Source organism: Delphinus delphis, chromosome 15 (genome assembly GCF_949987515.2).
Source record: "Delphinus delphis chromosome 15, mDelDel1.2, whole genome shotgun sequence".
NCBI classification, from domain to species: Eukaryota; Metazoa; Chordata; class Mammalia; order Artiodactyla; family Delphinidae; genus Delphinus; species Delphinus delphis.
Window position 1 is genome coordinate 65,389,524 of NC_082697.1, and position 17,882 is coordinate 65,407,405.

Consider the following 17,882-nt stretch of genomic DNA (forward strand, 5'->3'; position numbering starts at 1 on the left):
ATCGTTAGCTGCTGGTAACAACACAGGGAAATGATGGATGACCTCAGCTCTTGGAAGAAGAGTGTGGGCTCAGCTATGTGCTACTGTGGCTTGATGTGTCACATAAATGAGCGGTTTCCAGTGACCGTGGATGGTGCCAAGGCTAAGTCATAGACTATTTCTCTACTGTGTGTCCTTACAGGCCACAGGATAATGACACAACCTCCAATGACATCTTCAAACTGGTAGGGACTTCTGCTGTCAGCATGACTTGGTAGAAATGAATGCATAAATGAAAACAAGATTCATGCTTTTCTTTCTTCTCCTCCATCTTTCCTCATCTACCAGTCTGAGAGGTGCTCAATCTGTGGAGACAGGAAATCAGGTTAGCACTCTTCAGGAGAGCTGTTCAGCCATAGGATGGGCCACATTCCCATCTGGAAATGGATTATGCAGAGACGCGAGCTGCCAAACCTATGAGGTCATGGGGATACCTTTATAGGTTTTCCATTTTTGTCGTACTGGTACACCAGCATCTTGATACAGTGTGAGTTGGCCGGCGAGATCCAAGGGCTACTTGTTATGGAAAAGTTATGGTTGGTGTAGAACTGTATTGGTTGCTTCTGGCACTTGAAGAAGGCCTTGAGGGTAGCGGCCGCCATTTTGCGGAACCGCTTGCTGATGAAGCAATAGAGGAAGAAGTTGATGGCCGTGTTCAGAAGGGCCAGCATGTTGGCAATGTCGGACATAACGTGCATCAGCCAGCGGTTCTGGATGGGTGCCCCATACAGGTGGTAGAGGATCATGATGATACGTGGGGCCCAGAGTGTGGCAAAGATGGAGGTAATGGTAAACAAGATGGCAGTGGTTTTCCCTGTGGAGTAGCCACGGAGGCGAAAATTGCTCTTCCGCCTGAGCTTGTATACAATGATTGAGTTCAATATGAAGAAGATGGAACAGGGCACCAAGTACACAGTGAAGCAGTGAATCCAGATAAGGACATGGTGCACGGAGGTGCTGATGTAGTCTTCAGTCCAGATGTTGGGCCACCAGTAGTAGGGGATGCTGGTCAGGAAGCAGGTGACATAAACACTTACGATGACTTTCCGGGTGCGGGCTGGGTAGGAGACCATGTGGTACTTGAGCGGGTGGCAGACCGCAATATACCGGTCAATGGTTAATGGAACAGTAATCCAAATTGAGGTGTGGATGGATGAGAATTCCAGCACTTCTATGATCTTGTCGGGAACCTGAGGCATCTGCATATTCAAGATGAAATCTTCCAACAGGAAGTCCACGAACACAATGAAAAAGAGGACCAAGATGTCAGCAGCAGCAAGTGCCAAGAGATAGTTGTAGGAGGACTTCTGTCTCCTGGCCACCAGCTGAGAGAGGATGATCACGGTTAGGATATTTGCTGTGGAGAGAAGAGAATCTGGCTTACGTCTGAAGCAAGATGACTTTATTGGCTACTAGGGGCCCCTAGGCATAGTGTATCAGGCACTCCCACGGAAATCAAAGGGACTGAACCCATGCTCTTGAGGGACAATCTCTGCACTGCAATTGCACCTCATACAAACATCTGGATACGATTTTGACAAAGTTTCCTGTTCACATGGTACTTAATTTGTCCCTCACACAGTCATGACAGTGGTGCTGCCGTTGTCCTTGCTTCAGAAATGAGACTGGGTCTCAGAGAACTTAAGGAACTCACTTAGAGCCACAGAGTTAGTCATTCATGGTGACAGGGACCAAACCCAGATCCTCTAATCCCCAGTCCTCTGCTCTTTCTTTTGTCTGACTGCATGGAGAATATGGGGCTGGGATGGCATTTCCTGTTTCCCGTGCTCAAGTAGGACATTGGACTATACAACCTCTTAAGAACCTTTAGAACTTGGATTTTAAGACCTTTCTTTTTTAAGTGGGTTCAGAATTGAAGGAATGGAGAAGATCATGACCTTTAGATTAATTTAAAAATAAATTATATTTATTTTTAGAGTTGGTACACATGGTACATAATTAAAGTTAATAGAAAAGTAAAATTTCCTTCCACTCTTATTCTGCAACCACCCAAATACCCCTCCCTCAGGGCATTCATAGTTAATAAATAATCTGTGCTTATGCATGTCTGTATAATAGGTGTGTATATAGGTTTTGCAAATATAGTAGCAATACATTATTTTTCTGGGGGTCAGAATTGTTTTGGAATGCATCCACATAATTCTGATCAGTTTTAAAAAAACAAATGTCTCTCTGAATAAGATACATCTGGAAGGTCATTAGGAACTGACTCTAAAATGATAGCCCAACGGATAACATCTGGAAGTCATTCTACACACTTATTCTCATTAAGTCACAACCAAACCTGAAATTTGAACATTATTAATCTTAGTTTGCAAACAAGGGTCTGAGAGAATTTATGTCCCCTGTCTGAAGTGCAGTGGCAGAGCTGGAATCCAGGGCTCTCTTTCTCGCATGTGCCTTTAAAATTATTTCACAATAGTTCACATGTGAAAATGTCTTTAATATGCACACTCTGGTGTAGTCATCACTCAGGTTAAACACATTTTAACACTTTGCCACATATGCTTTAGTTCTTTTTAAATAAAGAAACGACACTATAGATGCAGTTGAAGTCTTCTTTGAAATTGTTCCGGCCCATCATTTCCCTTCCCCCTTTCCCCGCCAGAGGCAGCCACAGTGCTGCGATCTTCAGGGCCACGTTTGCATACTCTTAACTTTCTTTTATACAGAACCTGCCACTCTACATGCTGCTTTTTTTCACACAACAAATTGCTTTTGAGACCTCTTTTTTTGGATACATGTAGATCTATTTCACTCATCTTAACAACTATAGAGCAATTCCATTAATAACCTTATTGCAATTTATTTATTCATATATACACAGACATATTTATACATATACACACGTGTCTATATATGTATATATACACATATTAATGTAGACATATACATCTAGCTGTCTATATGTGTATATATATACACATATACTATATATAGACATCTATGTGTCTTTGTATATGTATATATGTGTGTGTATATATATATATATATATATATATATATATACACATTTAACTTGGTTTCAGGATTTTGCTGTTATAAACTGCTATAGTTAATACCTTGATATGACTCTCCATGACAAGTAGCTATGTGTCAGAGTTTCTCTCAGGTAGTATATACGTATGTAGAAGGGTGTTTATTATGCTTTAGAATATGTGCATCTTCATCTTTACCAGATATTGCTGAATTGCTCTGTAAAGTGGTTTTACTAATCTGCACTCCCAACAGTAGAGTATGAGAGTTCCAGTTGCTCCATAACCTCTCATTACTTGGCACTGTCAGGTTTTTTTGTTTGTTTGTTTGTTTAAGGCTGTGCTGTCCTTGTTCTTGCTCAAAGCACTTTGAAATAACATTTTGAAGTGGTGGAGAGTTAAGGTACCAATTATATTAATTATCCAGTATTCATTCCCAGTGGTTTAGAGCATTCAATACCCATGCTTTAAACCACTCGGCAATATCAGTACTTCTAAGTGGGAGCGAGGGCACCATGTGAGTATGTTACACCCTGGACAATAAAGAAAAATTATGAGTAAATTTTACTTTAAGTCAATATCTAAGAAAAGAGGTCCATTAAAGCAAAATTCTTTATATTCTTAATCCTGGAATTTCAAAAGTTTACTTATGCATCCAACAGTGTTTTTCCATAATTACTATGAGCTATACCCTGGAAGGAGATATTGAACAAAATAGACATGGTCCATCTTAACTTCATGGAGCTTAGAGTTTACTATGCAAGAAAAGCATCAACTGAAGACTCACAGAAGAAAATGTGTAACTGGAAGCTCTAGTAAGTGCTATTAGTGATCAGAAGAATTTTTACTGAGGAAGTGATGTCCAAGCTGAAATTTGGAGACCCAGTAGGAGGTAAATAGGCAAAAAAGGTGGTTGGAGAAGGTGTTTCAAGCAAAGGAAACAGCATGTGCAAAGGCCCTGAGGTGGGGAAAGCATGAAGAGTTGAGTTTATTAAGGCAAGGAATACTCATATAGCTTTCTACTTGCTTTGTATACATTTTTGCACTTCATAGCTCTCTTTTATTAAACAGCCTGTTGAAAAGTGTTCGAAAATGTCTTATTCATTTAGACATCCTTTCAGAAAACATCTAGCATCTTCCTTCTGTGTACATGGGCCCAAGATGGATACAAATTAGTATTGTAGACATTCAGAGTCTCCACTCAGAGAGTGTAGAAACAGCATGCAAGGGGCTGAATATTAAAGAGACAAACAAGAATACACACAGTGATACATGAGCCACAGGTGCATAGATACAGAATGAAGGGCAAAGGCTTTGGAGGAGGTGATGGGTCAAAAGTTAGGCTACTCCGACCTGACAGTCAGAGTTTCATGGAACTCAAGCTGTAAAACCAGCCGCATAGCACAGGGAGATCAGCTTGGTGATTTGTGACCACCTGGGGGGGGGGGCGGTATAGGGAGGGTGGGAGGGAGAGAGACGCAAGAGGGAAGAGATATGGGAACATATGTATATGTATAACTGATTCACTTTGTTGTAAAGCTGAAACTAACACACCATTGTAAAGCAATTATACTCCAATAAAGATGTTAAAAAAAAAACCCAAAAAACCAGGTCTGATGCTTTCCCATCAAGCCAAGAGCATCAGAGCACAGTGATTTAGAATGTGGAGTTTGGGGCCAGGCTGCCTGGGGTTCAGTCCTGGCTCTATTATTTATTGACTCTTTGGCTTTGGGCAACTTTATTCAATCCCGCTGTGCCTTAGTTTCCTTTTTCATAAAACAGGTTTAATAGGGTTATTCTGAGGATTGAGTGAGATAATTTTTATAAAGTGGTTAGGACAGTATCTGGCATGTGGTAAGTTCTCAATGAATGTTAGTTCTTGACTGAGAATCCACTCATTCAACAATTATTAACGGAGCATTTACTGTGTGTCAGGCACTGTATGAGGTGCTGGAGATGCAGGAATTAACAAAATGGACAAGTTCCCTTTTATCATGGGGCTTATAGTATAGTGGGTGAGAGAGACAACACATAAATACAAAAATGTACAACAGCATTTCAGATAGTGATGCTATACAGAATAAAGCCAAGGGATGAGACAAATCGTTGGGGGGTGTTGTTTTTTAGATTGGACATTTGAGTTCAATTAAGGATGAGGAGAGGGGATCTGCCATAAAAAATCCGTGCGAAAAGAACTCTAAGCAGGGGGAATGGCAAGTGCAAAGGCTCTGAGGTAGGAAAGAACTTGGTATTCATGGAACTGAAAGAAGGACTCTCATCCGTCCTATTATCATCCCTATTTTACAGGGAAGGAAACTGAGGCTTTGATATTTAGGTTCTCTCTCCATAGCCACAAACTGAGTAAGTGGGAGAGCCTGAAGTTGACTCCAGCTCTCTCTGACTTTATGGCATATCAAGTTCCGCTTCGTTTCCAGCCGGAGGAAAGTGATTCCTGTTCTCTCAGTTGCCCCTGACTTAGAAAAGTGCCGTCATTTCTCAGAACCTCTTTTTTCCATTCATTAAACAACGTCCACACACTCTCTCACGTCCCTGCTCTGCTCCCCAGCTTATAAGGGGGGTAGGGATGAATAAATGCTGGGGCGTCCCCAGAAAAAAATGTTATACAGTCATCCTTTAGTATCTGCAGGGTACTGGTTCCAAGACCCTCCTGTGATACCAAAATCTGCAGATGCTCAAGTCCCTTAAATAAAATTGTAGAGTACAGATGGCTCTCTGTCTCCGTGGGTTCCGCATCCACGGATACAGGGGGCTGACTGTATATATTCTGCGGAGAGTCACTTTCCAACACCATCTCTTACTTCCTCATCGAACCCTGTTTGTAATGTGGTGCTAAAAATGTTCCCTATCCAAACTCTTCAAAAATATTCCATCTCCATCTAATTAATGCTTTAAGTCAGGCAAGTCATCAACTCCAAATTAAATTTCCAGCTATTCATATTTGACATTTCCTTAAGTTTCTAGTAATTGCGTCTCTCGAGAAACTAACCCGCAGACATTGAGTTTCCCATTGCTTTCGTGCAGGTCGATTTGCTCCCAAGGCAATATCAAGAACACTTAGAACATCCTTGGGATGAGAGAGATGTGTGAGCCACAGAGACCCAGAGGGGAATGGAACAATGCCTGTGTATTGATTTTCTGAAAAAGAAATGAGAAGGTAGAATTTTCAACTCCCAAGGTCGGCATTTGCTATAATTCCCCACATTGAAAAATCCTTTCATTTCCACTGTGACAGTTTTTTCCCCAAAGAAAAGGAGTGGTGTTGACAGGGTCTGTGTGTATTTATAAAGGGTGAATAAGCGAAGAAACGCAAGTCATCACCACCTGAAATTCCATTTCATTGCATTTTTACTTTAAAAAATATTGCATTAGGGCTTCCCTGGTGGCGCAGTGGTTGAGAGTCCGCCTGCCGGTACAGGGGACATGGGTTCGTGCCCCGGTCCGGGAGGATCCCACATGCCGTGGAGCAGCTGGGCCCGTGAGCCATGGCCGCTGAGCCTGCGCGTCCGGAGCCTGTGCTCCGCAGCGGGAGAGACCGCAACAGTGAGAGGCCCGCGTACCGCAAAAAAAAAAAAAAAAAAAAAAAAAAAGTCAGTGCTTCTAAAAAGCAAATCTTTTCTGTCAATGGTGTCGTTGGACAGGTGGGTAATATAAAGACCATGTTTTGTGATTGCAAAGCTTCTTTGTTATATTCTTGGGGGAATTCATTTCCTATACTTTGCAGCTTACCATGCTCAAACTTGAGAGGATTTAGGGAGCGCTAAAAGATCAACACAGGTTGGGCTGTCAGACCCCACCACTGGACGGTTGACTGGTGCAGAGGGAAAGGGTCAAGGTCTTCCAGAGGTATTTTCTGTGTCTGTGAGGACTAAGAAGTTCCTGGAGATTCCTTGGAAGAGCCCTGACTGGGAGTTCTGAGTTTATATCTCTTAATTCTGCTACATTTCTTGGTTTTTGGTTGTTTTTTTTTGGTCTTTGAAAATTATTTTTTTTAATTACAAAAGTAAAATATACCTTTAAAAATTAAACATATCAGTGTATAATAATATTATTAGCTCACTTTTATTGAGCATTTACTTCTAAGCATCTTACACACATTTAATTTCATTTAATTTTTACAACCACCCTATGAGGTTGGAACAATTATCTGAGAGCATCGAGCCTTAGAGAGGTTATAAGTAACTTGTTTGTGGTCACAGAGCAAGCGAGTGGTGAGCCCAGACATTAAGCCAGGCTTTTTGTCTCCTGAGTTTGTACATGTAACTATTACATTAGACACTGGAAAGTGAAAGTCTGTCCGAATCGCATTTTCTAGAGATATTATGGTATCTAGTCTCTTAGATGGTCCTCAGTGAACCATACCTCCTGGTGTTCATGCCTTTGTGTAGTCTCCTCCCCTTGAATTGGAGCTTGTCCTGTGATTCACTTTTTTTTAAAAATAAATTTATTTATTTACTTTTGGCTGCGTTGGGTCTCTGTTGCTGCGCATGGGCTTTCTCTAGTTACAGCAAGTGGGGGCTACTCTTCGTTGCGGTGCCCGGGCTTCTCATTGTGGTGACTTCTCTGGTGGCTTCTCTTGTTGCAGAGCACGGGCTTTAGGCATGCGGGCTTCAGTAGCTGTGGTATGCGGGCTTGGTAGTTGTGGTACACGGGCTTAGTTGCTCTGCGGCATGTGGGATCTTCCGCCATCCAAGGCTGGACCAGGGCTCAAACCCGTGTCCCCTACATTAGCAGGCAGGTTCTTAACCACTGCGTCACCAGGGAAGTCCCTGTGATTCACTTTCGACCAGTAGACTACTGTGGGGGTGACACTGCATGAGCAGGTTGTACGTGGGCCTTTTGAATACCTGCTTTGGGACGCTCCATCTTGGAGCCCAGCTGTGAGAAGGCCAAGCCACATGGAGATGTCGTGTGTAGGGACTCTGGTTGAAAGCCCCAGGTGAGCTCGTAGCCGACAACCAACATCAACTGTCTGTCATGTGTCTGTCATGTGAGTGAGCGCTCTTGGATGTCCAGCTCCATGGAACCCCCAAATAACTGCAGTCCCAGTGCCCTGCGGCTGCCACTGTGAGAGACCCTGAGAAAGAGGCATCCGGCTGAGCCCAGTCAGCCTAAGAACCAGGACAAATAATCCTAAATGGCTGTATTAAGCCTCTAAGTGTTCGGGTGGTTTGCAATGCTGCAACCAGAACAGAGGTTTATTAACCATTTGGTGTTTGTATCTCTAGGATATTTATATGCCTATAATTATAAATATAATTAGTAATAAGATTATCACCACAAAATGAGATCATACACTAATACTGTTGTGCAAGTTGGTTTTTTATTATCTTTTTTCTCTCTCTTTTTTAAAAACTTTAAATAATTAATTTAGTTTTGGCTTCATTGGGTTTTCGTTGCGGTGTGCAGGCTTCTCATTGCGGTGGCTTCTCTTGTTGCAGAGCACGGGCTCTAGGCATGTGGGCTTCCGTAGTTGTGGCTCGCGGGCTCTAGAGCGCAGGCTCAGTAGTTATGGCACACGGGCTTAGTTGCTCCGTGGCATGTGGGAAGCCCCAAGTTGGTTTTTTAATCAATTAGAAATAAATCGTGAATTTTTTCCTATGTCAATTATATTCATGAAATATTCACTTATGGCTGGACATTACTTATTTTATTTTTTATTTTATTATTTTGGCCACCACAGAGCTTCATTAAACATCCTTGCATATTTCTGTAGAATAAATTCTCAAAAGTAGAAATGCTGGCTTAAAGGGTAACACAGATTTTTTCCCTTCCTCCCTCTCTCCTCCCTCTCTCCCTCCCTCCCTCTCTCCCTCCTTTCTTCTTAAAGGCAGCTAATAGAATTCGTAAGAAGGGAAAGAGCTCAAGGTGAAGCTACAAAAAGATTTAGTTTAGACACCAAGAAGCACTTTCTGACTACAGTGGTAGTTATGGGAACGAGAGCAGGCCACTGACACCACAGCTGTTTGGTCCACGCAGGTCTTCTGAAAAGAACAGAGTTGTGTATCTGGGCTGATTAAATTCCTGGCGTTACCTTCTGCAAATCCTCTTTCTCTGCATCCTAAATTATATTTTCGTGAATTTCCAAAAAGAGAGCAATTCACCCCTTTCAGCCCCCATCCCCTGTGACTTAAATGCATCCCTCCTTCCTTCAAGGTGCCTATCTTTTGTACTAGAAGAGTCAGCCCTCATGTCCTACAGACACATGACGACCCCTGACACTGTGAGCCATTCCAGTGGTGCTATTTATATGGTTGCTGGAAGGTGCCTCAAGGACAGGTTTTTAGGCAAAGCCATTTCTAAGCCTCGCAGGCAAGAAGTCAGCACTGCCCTTGTTTAGATCATCTGGGGAGTGGGCACTGAATTGGGTGATGGGGCATTGCTCTTGAGGGCTGTCATCTCCCTTACTGTTACCTGCTCCACTACAGGTCTCGGAGGGATCTTGGACCAAGGGGAGATAAAGGGGAAAGGGGAAATAAGATGCTGGTGCTGGCTCTGGAACCCTGAACCAAGCTGCTGCTGCTGCCCCAGCTCCCCCGTGGTGGGCAGGGCACCAGGTCGCTGCGTCCAGAGGGGCCAGAAGGGGAGGGAGGCGTGGCCTCGACGCGGCAGCTGCACCCACCATGCACAGCATCAAGCGAGTGGTGGTAGGTGATGGGGCTCCTCTGCTACACAGCTGATGCCTTCCCCAAGGAGTCCACCCTGCGGCGTTCGACGATTACAGTGCCCGAAGTGCACCTGACTGGCGCACGGTGAGCCCGAACCTGTGGGACGCGGGGCCAGGAGCATGACCGTCTCGCACACTCTCCCGCCCTCAGCCCAACGTCTTTGTCATCTATGTCTCCACTGCCAGAGAATGTGCGGCACAAGTGGCATCCAGAAGTGTGTCACCACTGCCCTGAGGTGTACATCCTCCTGCTGGGCACCAGGAAGGACCTGAAAGCTCAGCCTGACACCTGCGGCGCCTCAAGGGCAGGGCCAGGTGCTGGCCGAGCAGATCAACGTCGTGCGCTCCCTGGAGGGCTTGACCTGGCAGCAGGACGGCGCTTAGCTTGGAGGCTGCCCCGCCCCACCCCGGACAACTGGTGCCTTGGTGCCTCGTCTGCCCCCAGCTGAGCCTGAAGGACAATTCTAGCACCCCTTGGGGGGGGGGTGCTCCCTGAATGCCTTTTTCTCCTTAAGGAGGCCCACAGCGAGGGGGCCTTGGGTCCTGCCCCACTCTGCTTGGGAACACCAGGTATTCTCGAGAGCTCACCCAGGCCAAGGTTGGCTCCCTCCCCAAGAAGCCAACCCTTGCCCCTCCCCATTTCCCCACGCAGACGTTGGTGCCTCTGTGCTGCGTCCTCTCAGGTTAGGAGCTCTCAGCTGTCCAGTCCCTAACAGCTCCCTCACTGCTCTTTGACTGGTTCCCCTCTAGATGCTCTCTCCCTTCCCCAAAGAAGGAGCCACGGAACCCAAGAACGGTGAATATGTCCTAACCTACTCCCACATGCCCAGGTCTTATGCATTTGCTGACTGACTCAGCCCCCCATGCCCCCCGGGCCTTTCCTACCCCATCAGCATTATTAAAATCTCGTCTCCAGTAGGGGATGGGGGGAGATGATGCTGACGGGACTTGGTGTTCAGTCTTTTTGACCTCTGTGGATGGTGCCAGGAGGTCTTCAGGCAGTTGTGCCCTGAGGGCTTCTAGGAGAGGATCAGGGAAGGGTTTCCCAAGGGCAGCTGTCCATCCATGTGGTCCCAACCCCAGGCACTGCCCGCTGGCCTGTGGCCAATCTTGTTTCCCATTGTTCCACTTGCTCCAGGGCAGAAGCCAGGGAATGTGGAACATACTTCCTGAAGTTGGCTATTAGGGGCACGAAACTGACTGTGGACTAGTGGGGTGGAGGTCAGGCAGTGGGGCCCCAGCTCATGTGAAGGCAATCCCTGAGGGATAGCTTCCAGGTTCCTGCAAGGGCTCTGAAGGGCCATTTGTTCTTTTCCCTCTTTGCAGGCTGAACTTCACCCCACATATCCAGGTACATAAGAACCTATCATAGGACTTCCCTGGTGGCGCAGTGGTTAAGCATCCTCCTGCCAATGCAGGGGACTCAGGTTTGAGCCCCGGCCCGGGAAGATCCCACATGCTGCGGAGCAACTAAGCCCGTGCACCACAACTACTGAGCCTGCGGTCTAGAGCCCGCGCTCCGCAACAAGAGAAGCCACCGCAATGAGAAGCCCGCGCACCGCAACGAAGAGTAGCCCCCGCTCGCTGCAACTAGAGAAAGCCTCCGCGCAGCAATGAAGACCCAACACAGCCAAAAAATAAATAAATAATTTAAAAAATTCTCACTTAAAAAGAAAAAAGGAACCTATCGTAGCTGGAAGAGGTTGTGAAGTGTAGTGATTAATCTCCCTGAACCTCAATTCCTACATCTGTGAAATCGGCATCAATATAAATAGCACCCTCATAGGTTATTAGAAAAATAGAGGAAATAACGTGTAAAATACTTAGTACAGCCCCTGGCACATGGTGAGCACTCTGTAAATGTTAGTTTTGTTACTTTTCACACCTGGCCAGTTCAGTTCAGCAGACAATTATTGAGCTAGAGGCCAGACACTTTGCTGGAAGCAGAGCTGAATAGGAGAGAGTCTGAGCTCTCAAGGAATCCATGGAAGATTCTCGTTTACCTCCATGGATCATTCCAGGCACTATAGTCCTGTCACCTTATCTGGAAATTCTTTTTTTTTGCGGTACGCGGGCCTCTCACTGTTGTGGCCTCTCCCGTTGCGGAGCACAGGCTCCGGATGCACAGGCTCAGCGGCCGTGGCTCACGGGCACAGCTGCTCCGTGGCACGTGGGATCTTCCCGGACCAGGGCACGAACCCGTGTCCCCTGCATCGGCAGGCGGACTCTCAACCACTGCGCCACCAGGGAAGCCCTGGAAATTCTTCATTCCCAATTCCTCTAGCTGCAGCTGTGTCCCACCAACAACCCCTCTCTATTTTTCTCTGCTTGGTGGAGAAAAACATCGGTCTTTATCTATGGAACTATACCCTTAAGAGCCATTACTATATGATAACTTAGTTGTTTCTTGCATTCTCTGAAATAGCTTCTGTTCTTTTAAAATTTTAGTTCTTATTTGACAGCTCTTTAATTTTCTTTGTAGCTTTACTATCATGCCCTTCACTGTTATTTTTTTGTGGAGACCCTACTTGTCACCACATTTAGCACTTGAGTGGATCCTTTTCAAAGCTAGGATCTGTGTTTCTTCCTTTCTTTGAATCTCCCTTTCTAGGATCTCCTGCCCAGGGTGATAGCATAGCCGGAGGCAGGGATGACAAAAATGTTTACTCTTCAATTGACTGGTAGGGGCTGCTGGGTGCCATGTTGGAACATTCCAAAACCACACCTGGGTTTAGCAGTGCTGCAATGAATTGGTGATGCCTGCCTTGGTAGAAGAAATGCTGTGGATTTGCCACAAGGAAGTCTTGGGACCTGGATACATGGTGCAGGTTTCCTTTTTCCCAGAACTTAATAAAGTAGTGTTTTCCAGTGTAGACCAGGACTAGTTGAGACCTAGCAAGCCTGCCCTTGTGGTTGAGTGGTCAGCAAGAGCTAAGATGGCTACCCCAGGGCAGTCTGACTCAGGGCGATGGGGAGAAGTGAGTCCTCCTCCAGGCTACAGGCCAATCAGTTGGCCTTCTCTTGACAGTAAAATTGCTTCTGGCTTTTTGACTATGCACAGCTTCTTTGGGTAAGCATGACAACAACTAGATTCTCAACTGGGAAATCACATTCAAGTTGGCCAACAGACTCAAAAGTTTCCAAACCATACTTCTCAATGCCAAGCTTCATTTTCTTATGACTACCATACACTGAGCACCTACTGTGTGCTGGGTGGCTCTGTATAGATGAGATGATTTTATGAGATTTGCTGATGAACATTTTTACTTTCAAAGTTATACATTTAGTTTAAGTGGTACTAGAGGAATGTTATTTTTCCATTTAGGGTAGTGATAAAAGCCTGTTTATAAAATAACTTTATCCAAAAAGTGAACTGACTTAAAGAAATATTTAAGGAGATGACAGTGCAAGCAGAATGTAGGCTCTCATCTCCATTTTACAAATGAGGAGAAACTAATATTCAGAAAGGTTTAGCCACCTGTCCAAGACGGCACAGCTGGGAAGTCAAAGAAGCATTCTGAAAGCACTTGACGGTGCCATTCTGGGTCAACTTTTGTACTAAGTGATGGATGCGACTGTGTTTTTTCAGCTCTGGGGGTTTGTCACAGAGACAGATGGGGGCAGCGCTTGAGGTGGCTCTCCAGCAAACACAGAACAGAAGAGTTATCGGAAAGGACAGGCTCCTTAGAGAGGCATGAATTTTGAAGTCTGGAGGAGCTGGGCTACACCCCAGATCTGCACATTTCTTGCTAGCACTCTTGGGCAAGTAAACACAAGGAACAATCAATAAAATGGGAGTAACGATGCTGTCCAGTTCAGAGGGCTGTTGTGAGGGTTAGAGGGAATCTCTCACACACACAAAGCTCTTAGCACGACGCCTGGCCCAGGGAGAGTGTGCAGTATAAGTGGTCACAGTTATTGTCTGCGAGTGTGATGACCAGTCCTGTGAAGGTGACAAACTGAACCAGGCGAAGGCCTGGTGCAGGCGAAGCAGCGCCCGCAAATCTAGGTGGGGCTTCTCCTGGTGTAGTTCTTGAGGATGGGAGAACTGGCTGTAGAAAAGGCCTCTAACTTGTTTCTCACACTCGGTCAGTGAAAGTGTCCTTCATGCTGCTGTATGTTACAGATGAACGTTGTTAAGAGAGTAAACCCTAAGGGTTCTCATCACAAGGAAAACATTTTTGTTTCCTTTTCTGCTTTTTCTTGTATCTCTGTGAGATGACGGATGCCAACTAAACCTATTGCGGTGATCATTTCACACTACATGTAAGTCAGATCATCATGTGTATATGTTAAGCTTACACAGTGATGTAAGTCAATCATATCTCAGTAAAACTGTGAAAGAAAAAAGAAAGCATCTTTAGCCTTTCCATTTTTGTTAGGAGGCCCCTCGGGTTAGACTGAGTTCTCACATAGACGCTTGTGTGCTCCTGGACAAGCCCCTTCCCTTCTCAGAGCCTCAGTTTCCAGATCTGCAAAGTGAGCCGGTGAATAGTAAAGAAATAATTTAAAAAATAGTATCATAGCTCCCGTTTGGTAAAGGTGGGCAGGGGTTAAACAGGCACACAAGACAAGGAGAGGCTCCCAGGGAGAGTGAATAGCACGTGCAAAGGCAGGAAAGAGGAAGGTCCTCAGGGCAGCTGTTTGCTGTTTGTCAGGCCCTGAACTCACTGCTTCATATACATGAAGCATATTTCATGTCTACAATATCAAACATTATCTAATATTATAATATCTAACATTAAATATCCAGTATGGAATCCTTGCTAATAAAGTAGGTACTATTTTCATCCCCTATTATAGATGAGAAAGACTGAGGCTCAGAGGGTGAAGAAGTTGACTGAGGTTGGATGCAAAAGTGTCAAATGCCTCTTCCAGTTCTTCCATTCACGCAGACCTGTAATACAAGGGCTGAGCACATGCAGTAATAACTGGTACATTTATTAACAACCATTCCCTTTATTAGGCACTTGCTATGTGTGACTCACTTGCTAAAGGTTTTACTGGCATCAAATTTAATCCTCACATGACATAAAGGGCTAGATGCTATTAATATCCCCATTATAGAGGTGAGAACACTGAGGCCCAGTGGGTTAAGAGACTGGCCCAGATCAGACATCAAATGTATGCTGGACACAGGATTCAAAAACGATTTATTAGACTCTAGAGCCCATTCAATGCGCCTGCTCATCCAGACGCTTCCATCATCAGCTTGAGGGAACTAGTAAGTAGAACTGGGTCAGTACTTTGTTTCTTTTTCTTTTTTAACAGTGTGTATCAGCTGGCATGTATGGTGGCATGAGGTAGCTGAGGGAAGAATTCCCTTCAGAGGAGTTGTAGGTCCTTCAAGAACACCCGCCACTCACAGTCCCTGGGAATAAGCGAGGGTAAAGAGACAGGGGGTTCATCTCTGCCTCTGAGGGTCTAATCACTTCCTCCAAGTCCGGGGCTTACCACCGAGACCCTCTCCATGGCGCCTCCCGTATGGAATGGTGCTCGCGCAGGCTAATTCTCCCTGGGATTCACCCCAGGTGTACGGTTTCCGCCCACATGGCCGTCCCCAGACTTGCAGCTGGTGGCTGCCATGTGCACAGAATGCTCATTTGTTTTGCTGTTTTGTGGACCCAGAGTGATGGTCACTGGGTGTCAGGGGACCAACAGGAAGTCAGAGGCTTCTGGGCTCTTCGTCTGGAGTTCACCGTGGTGTCAGAGGCTTTTGTGGCTCTGCTCGGGTTGTTGCTGTTTGATTAAATGTCTTGCACTAAGCACCATCCGTCTCCCACTGGCTGTCGGGGGTAGGTATTTTTAGCTGTGGGCAAATAGCTTATCAATTGTGCATGCAAAACGCAGCCAACACAAAGCCTTCATTCCTGTTGCCTGTCTTCTTCCACACAGGCAAGGACAACAGAAGAATTAAAGGAGGTTGGCACTCATTTGCTCATTCCACAAACATTTACTGAGCTGCCCACCGTGCACCAGGCACTGGGCCAGGCACTGTGGATGCAGCAATGTGCAAACGCACAGGTGGCGTGAGTCCACATGGGGCTTACGATCTATGTTGACAGAGTTGAGGTCTGCTCTGCTGCCTGCTAACTCTGAGGCTTTTGGTGGGTCACACATTTCTCTGGACCATTTTTCATTCAAAAAGCACGTGCTGGGCATATACTATGTGCCATTCACAGCACTGAGGTTGCTGGTGTGGAGAGACAAGTCTCTCCCCACTAGCAAGCGAGGTAGAAAGGGAAAGAGGTTGCACGACCAAGCAGCGAGCATGACCCAGGTGGCCCAGGCATTTTCTCAGGCCCATGGGAGAAAATGGCAATGAGTTCTGACCTCGGGGCCTGGGAAAGTTGCACGGAAGCGTGAAGGAGGGGCTGGTGGGATCCAGGAGCCACATGGGCAAAGGAAGCAGGACGGTGGGCAACACAGTCAAGAACTAGGAACATAACAGATAAATTAAACAAATAATTCTTCAGCTAATGACCCAAGCTGTCTTCCTAGCCTGAAGGCTTCTCTTCCCAGGGGCCACTTCCGAGGGGCAGCTGGCTGCCCTGCAGCTAAGGCCACGTATAAACTGCAGCAGTCAGCTGTCACTTCGCGCCTCCAGCTGCTTTCTAGTATTAGGTCTGCATCAAGTGTCTCCAACTTAAAAGAAGGAAAAGCAATACCATGTGATGTCAGGAAAAAAAAAAAAACAACACTCACTATTATATACAAAGGTCCCAGAACATGTTGTTATGGTTAATCTACTTACCCAGGGTTCCATTGCTATAGACACCACCAGTGCTGACCACAACTATCACAACCATCACTTTGATGATTTGGGAGTCACTTTAGGGACTCCCAGTGTCATCCCAGAAGGGTAAGAGGCAAAGAGTACAGATTCCGGAGCCATGCTGCTAGGGTTCAAACCTGCCTGTGCCACTCTAGCTGTGTGACCTTGGACAATCTACTTAACCTCTCTATGCCTCAGTTTGCTCATCTATGGAAAGGATGATACGGCACTTATCATAGGCTTTTGTGAGAATTAAATGAATTAATATATGGAAAGTACCAAGCACAGTGCCTGGTACCATACAGGCTATATAATTTTACCATCATAACTATTAGGTTAGAAATCCAGACGAGCAGGAAGTGTGTTTTCTTTTCTTCTTATTATTAATATATTGCCAACCTCTCACACAGTTCTGGGCATATGGTAGGTGCTCTAAATATCTGTTGAATGAATGAATGACTACGAACATAGATTAACATGGCATTTTAGACATGCAGAAGGGCTTTGTCATAGTTTTGAATAGACTGGAAGACTGCTAAGTGTTTACTGCAGAAAATGAGTCAGGTGATGTGATCAAGGGTAACTGGAAATTAATTGGAAATTAATTTAGTGTTCACTGTGTGAGATCTTTTAGAGACTGTCAGCTTCTCCAGAAGAGGTTTTGTTCCAGAATCTTCCATGTGAATCCAATTTCAGCTCAACATAAATTTAGTGATGCTCAACTATGTAGCCAAGCCTGGGTCAGACTCTCAAGGAGTACAAGACCCTGCACTCAGGGTGCTGAGAACTTACTGAATAAGTCATCCCAAGGCAGCATGAGGAGTCATTCAAACTCCCTGCTACCTTCAGTGGCTCTATGCCAGGGCTTATAAACTCAAATGGCACAAGGGACCAGGTAGGTGACATCAATGTGTGAGATGAGCCTGCGGGGGCCTTTAGCGAGCTGCCCAGCTTATACCCCCTTTCAAGAGGGCAGCCACTGTTTAGTTCCCCCTGGTGGTTTCTCAGGAGGGAATGACAGCCAACTGTGGCCAGGTCATCCAATGTTTCAAGAGAGGCTTGCAGGCAACACACACACACAGCGGGGGGGCCCATGGGTTTGAGACCTCTGCTCTGTAGCAAAATCCAGTGTCTTTGCACAGCCGACCGGATACCCCCCACACCATCAGCGCCCTTCTGCATCCCACGCAAATGCTCTTCACTTTACAAGCTATTGCCTAAATGTGCGGTGTTCTGCCTCGGCTTTGTAGCATCGTATGGGCTACTTCTTCTGCCTGGAAGGCCTTCCCTGCCTACAGCACTTTGCCTGGCAGACTTCTTATTTTTAAAGCCTTTCCTGATCTCAGTGCACTGAGGTAAGCACCTCACTGGGTAGAGTATTTAGAAC

General features: G+C 45.6%; 1 protein-coding gene across 1 annotated transcript in view; it reads right to left on the bottom strand.

Moving 5' to 3' along the window:
• Positions 1 to 461: 461 nt before the first annotated feature.
• The window catches only part of GPR139 (G protein-coupled receptor 139), a 39,758-nt gene continuing 22,337 nt past the window's right edge, over positions 462 to 17,882 (bottom strand). Inside the window, exon 2 of the mRNA XM_060033056.1 lies at positions 462 to 1,396. Within this exon, the coding sequence (XP_059889039.1) occupies positions 462 to 1,396 (935 nt within the window). The remainder of the gene's footprint in view (positions 1,397 to 17,882) is intronic.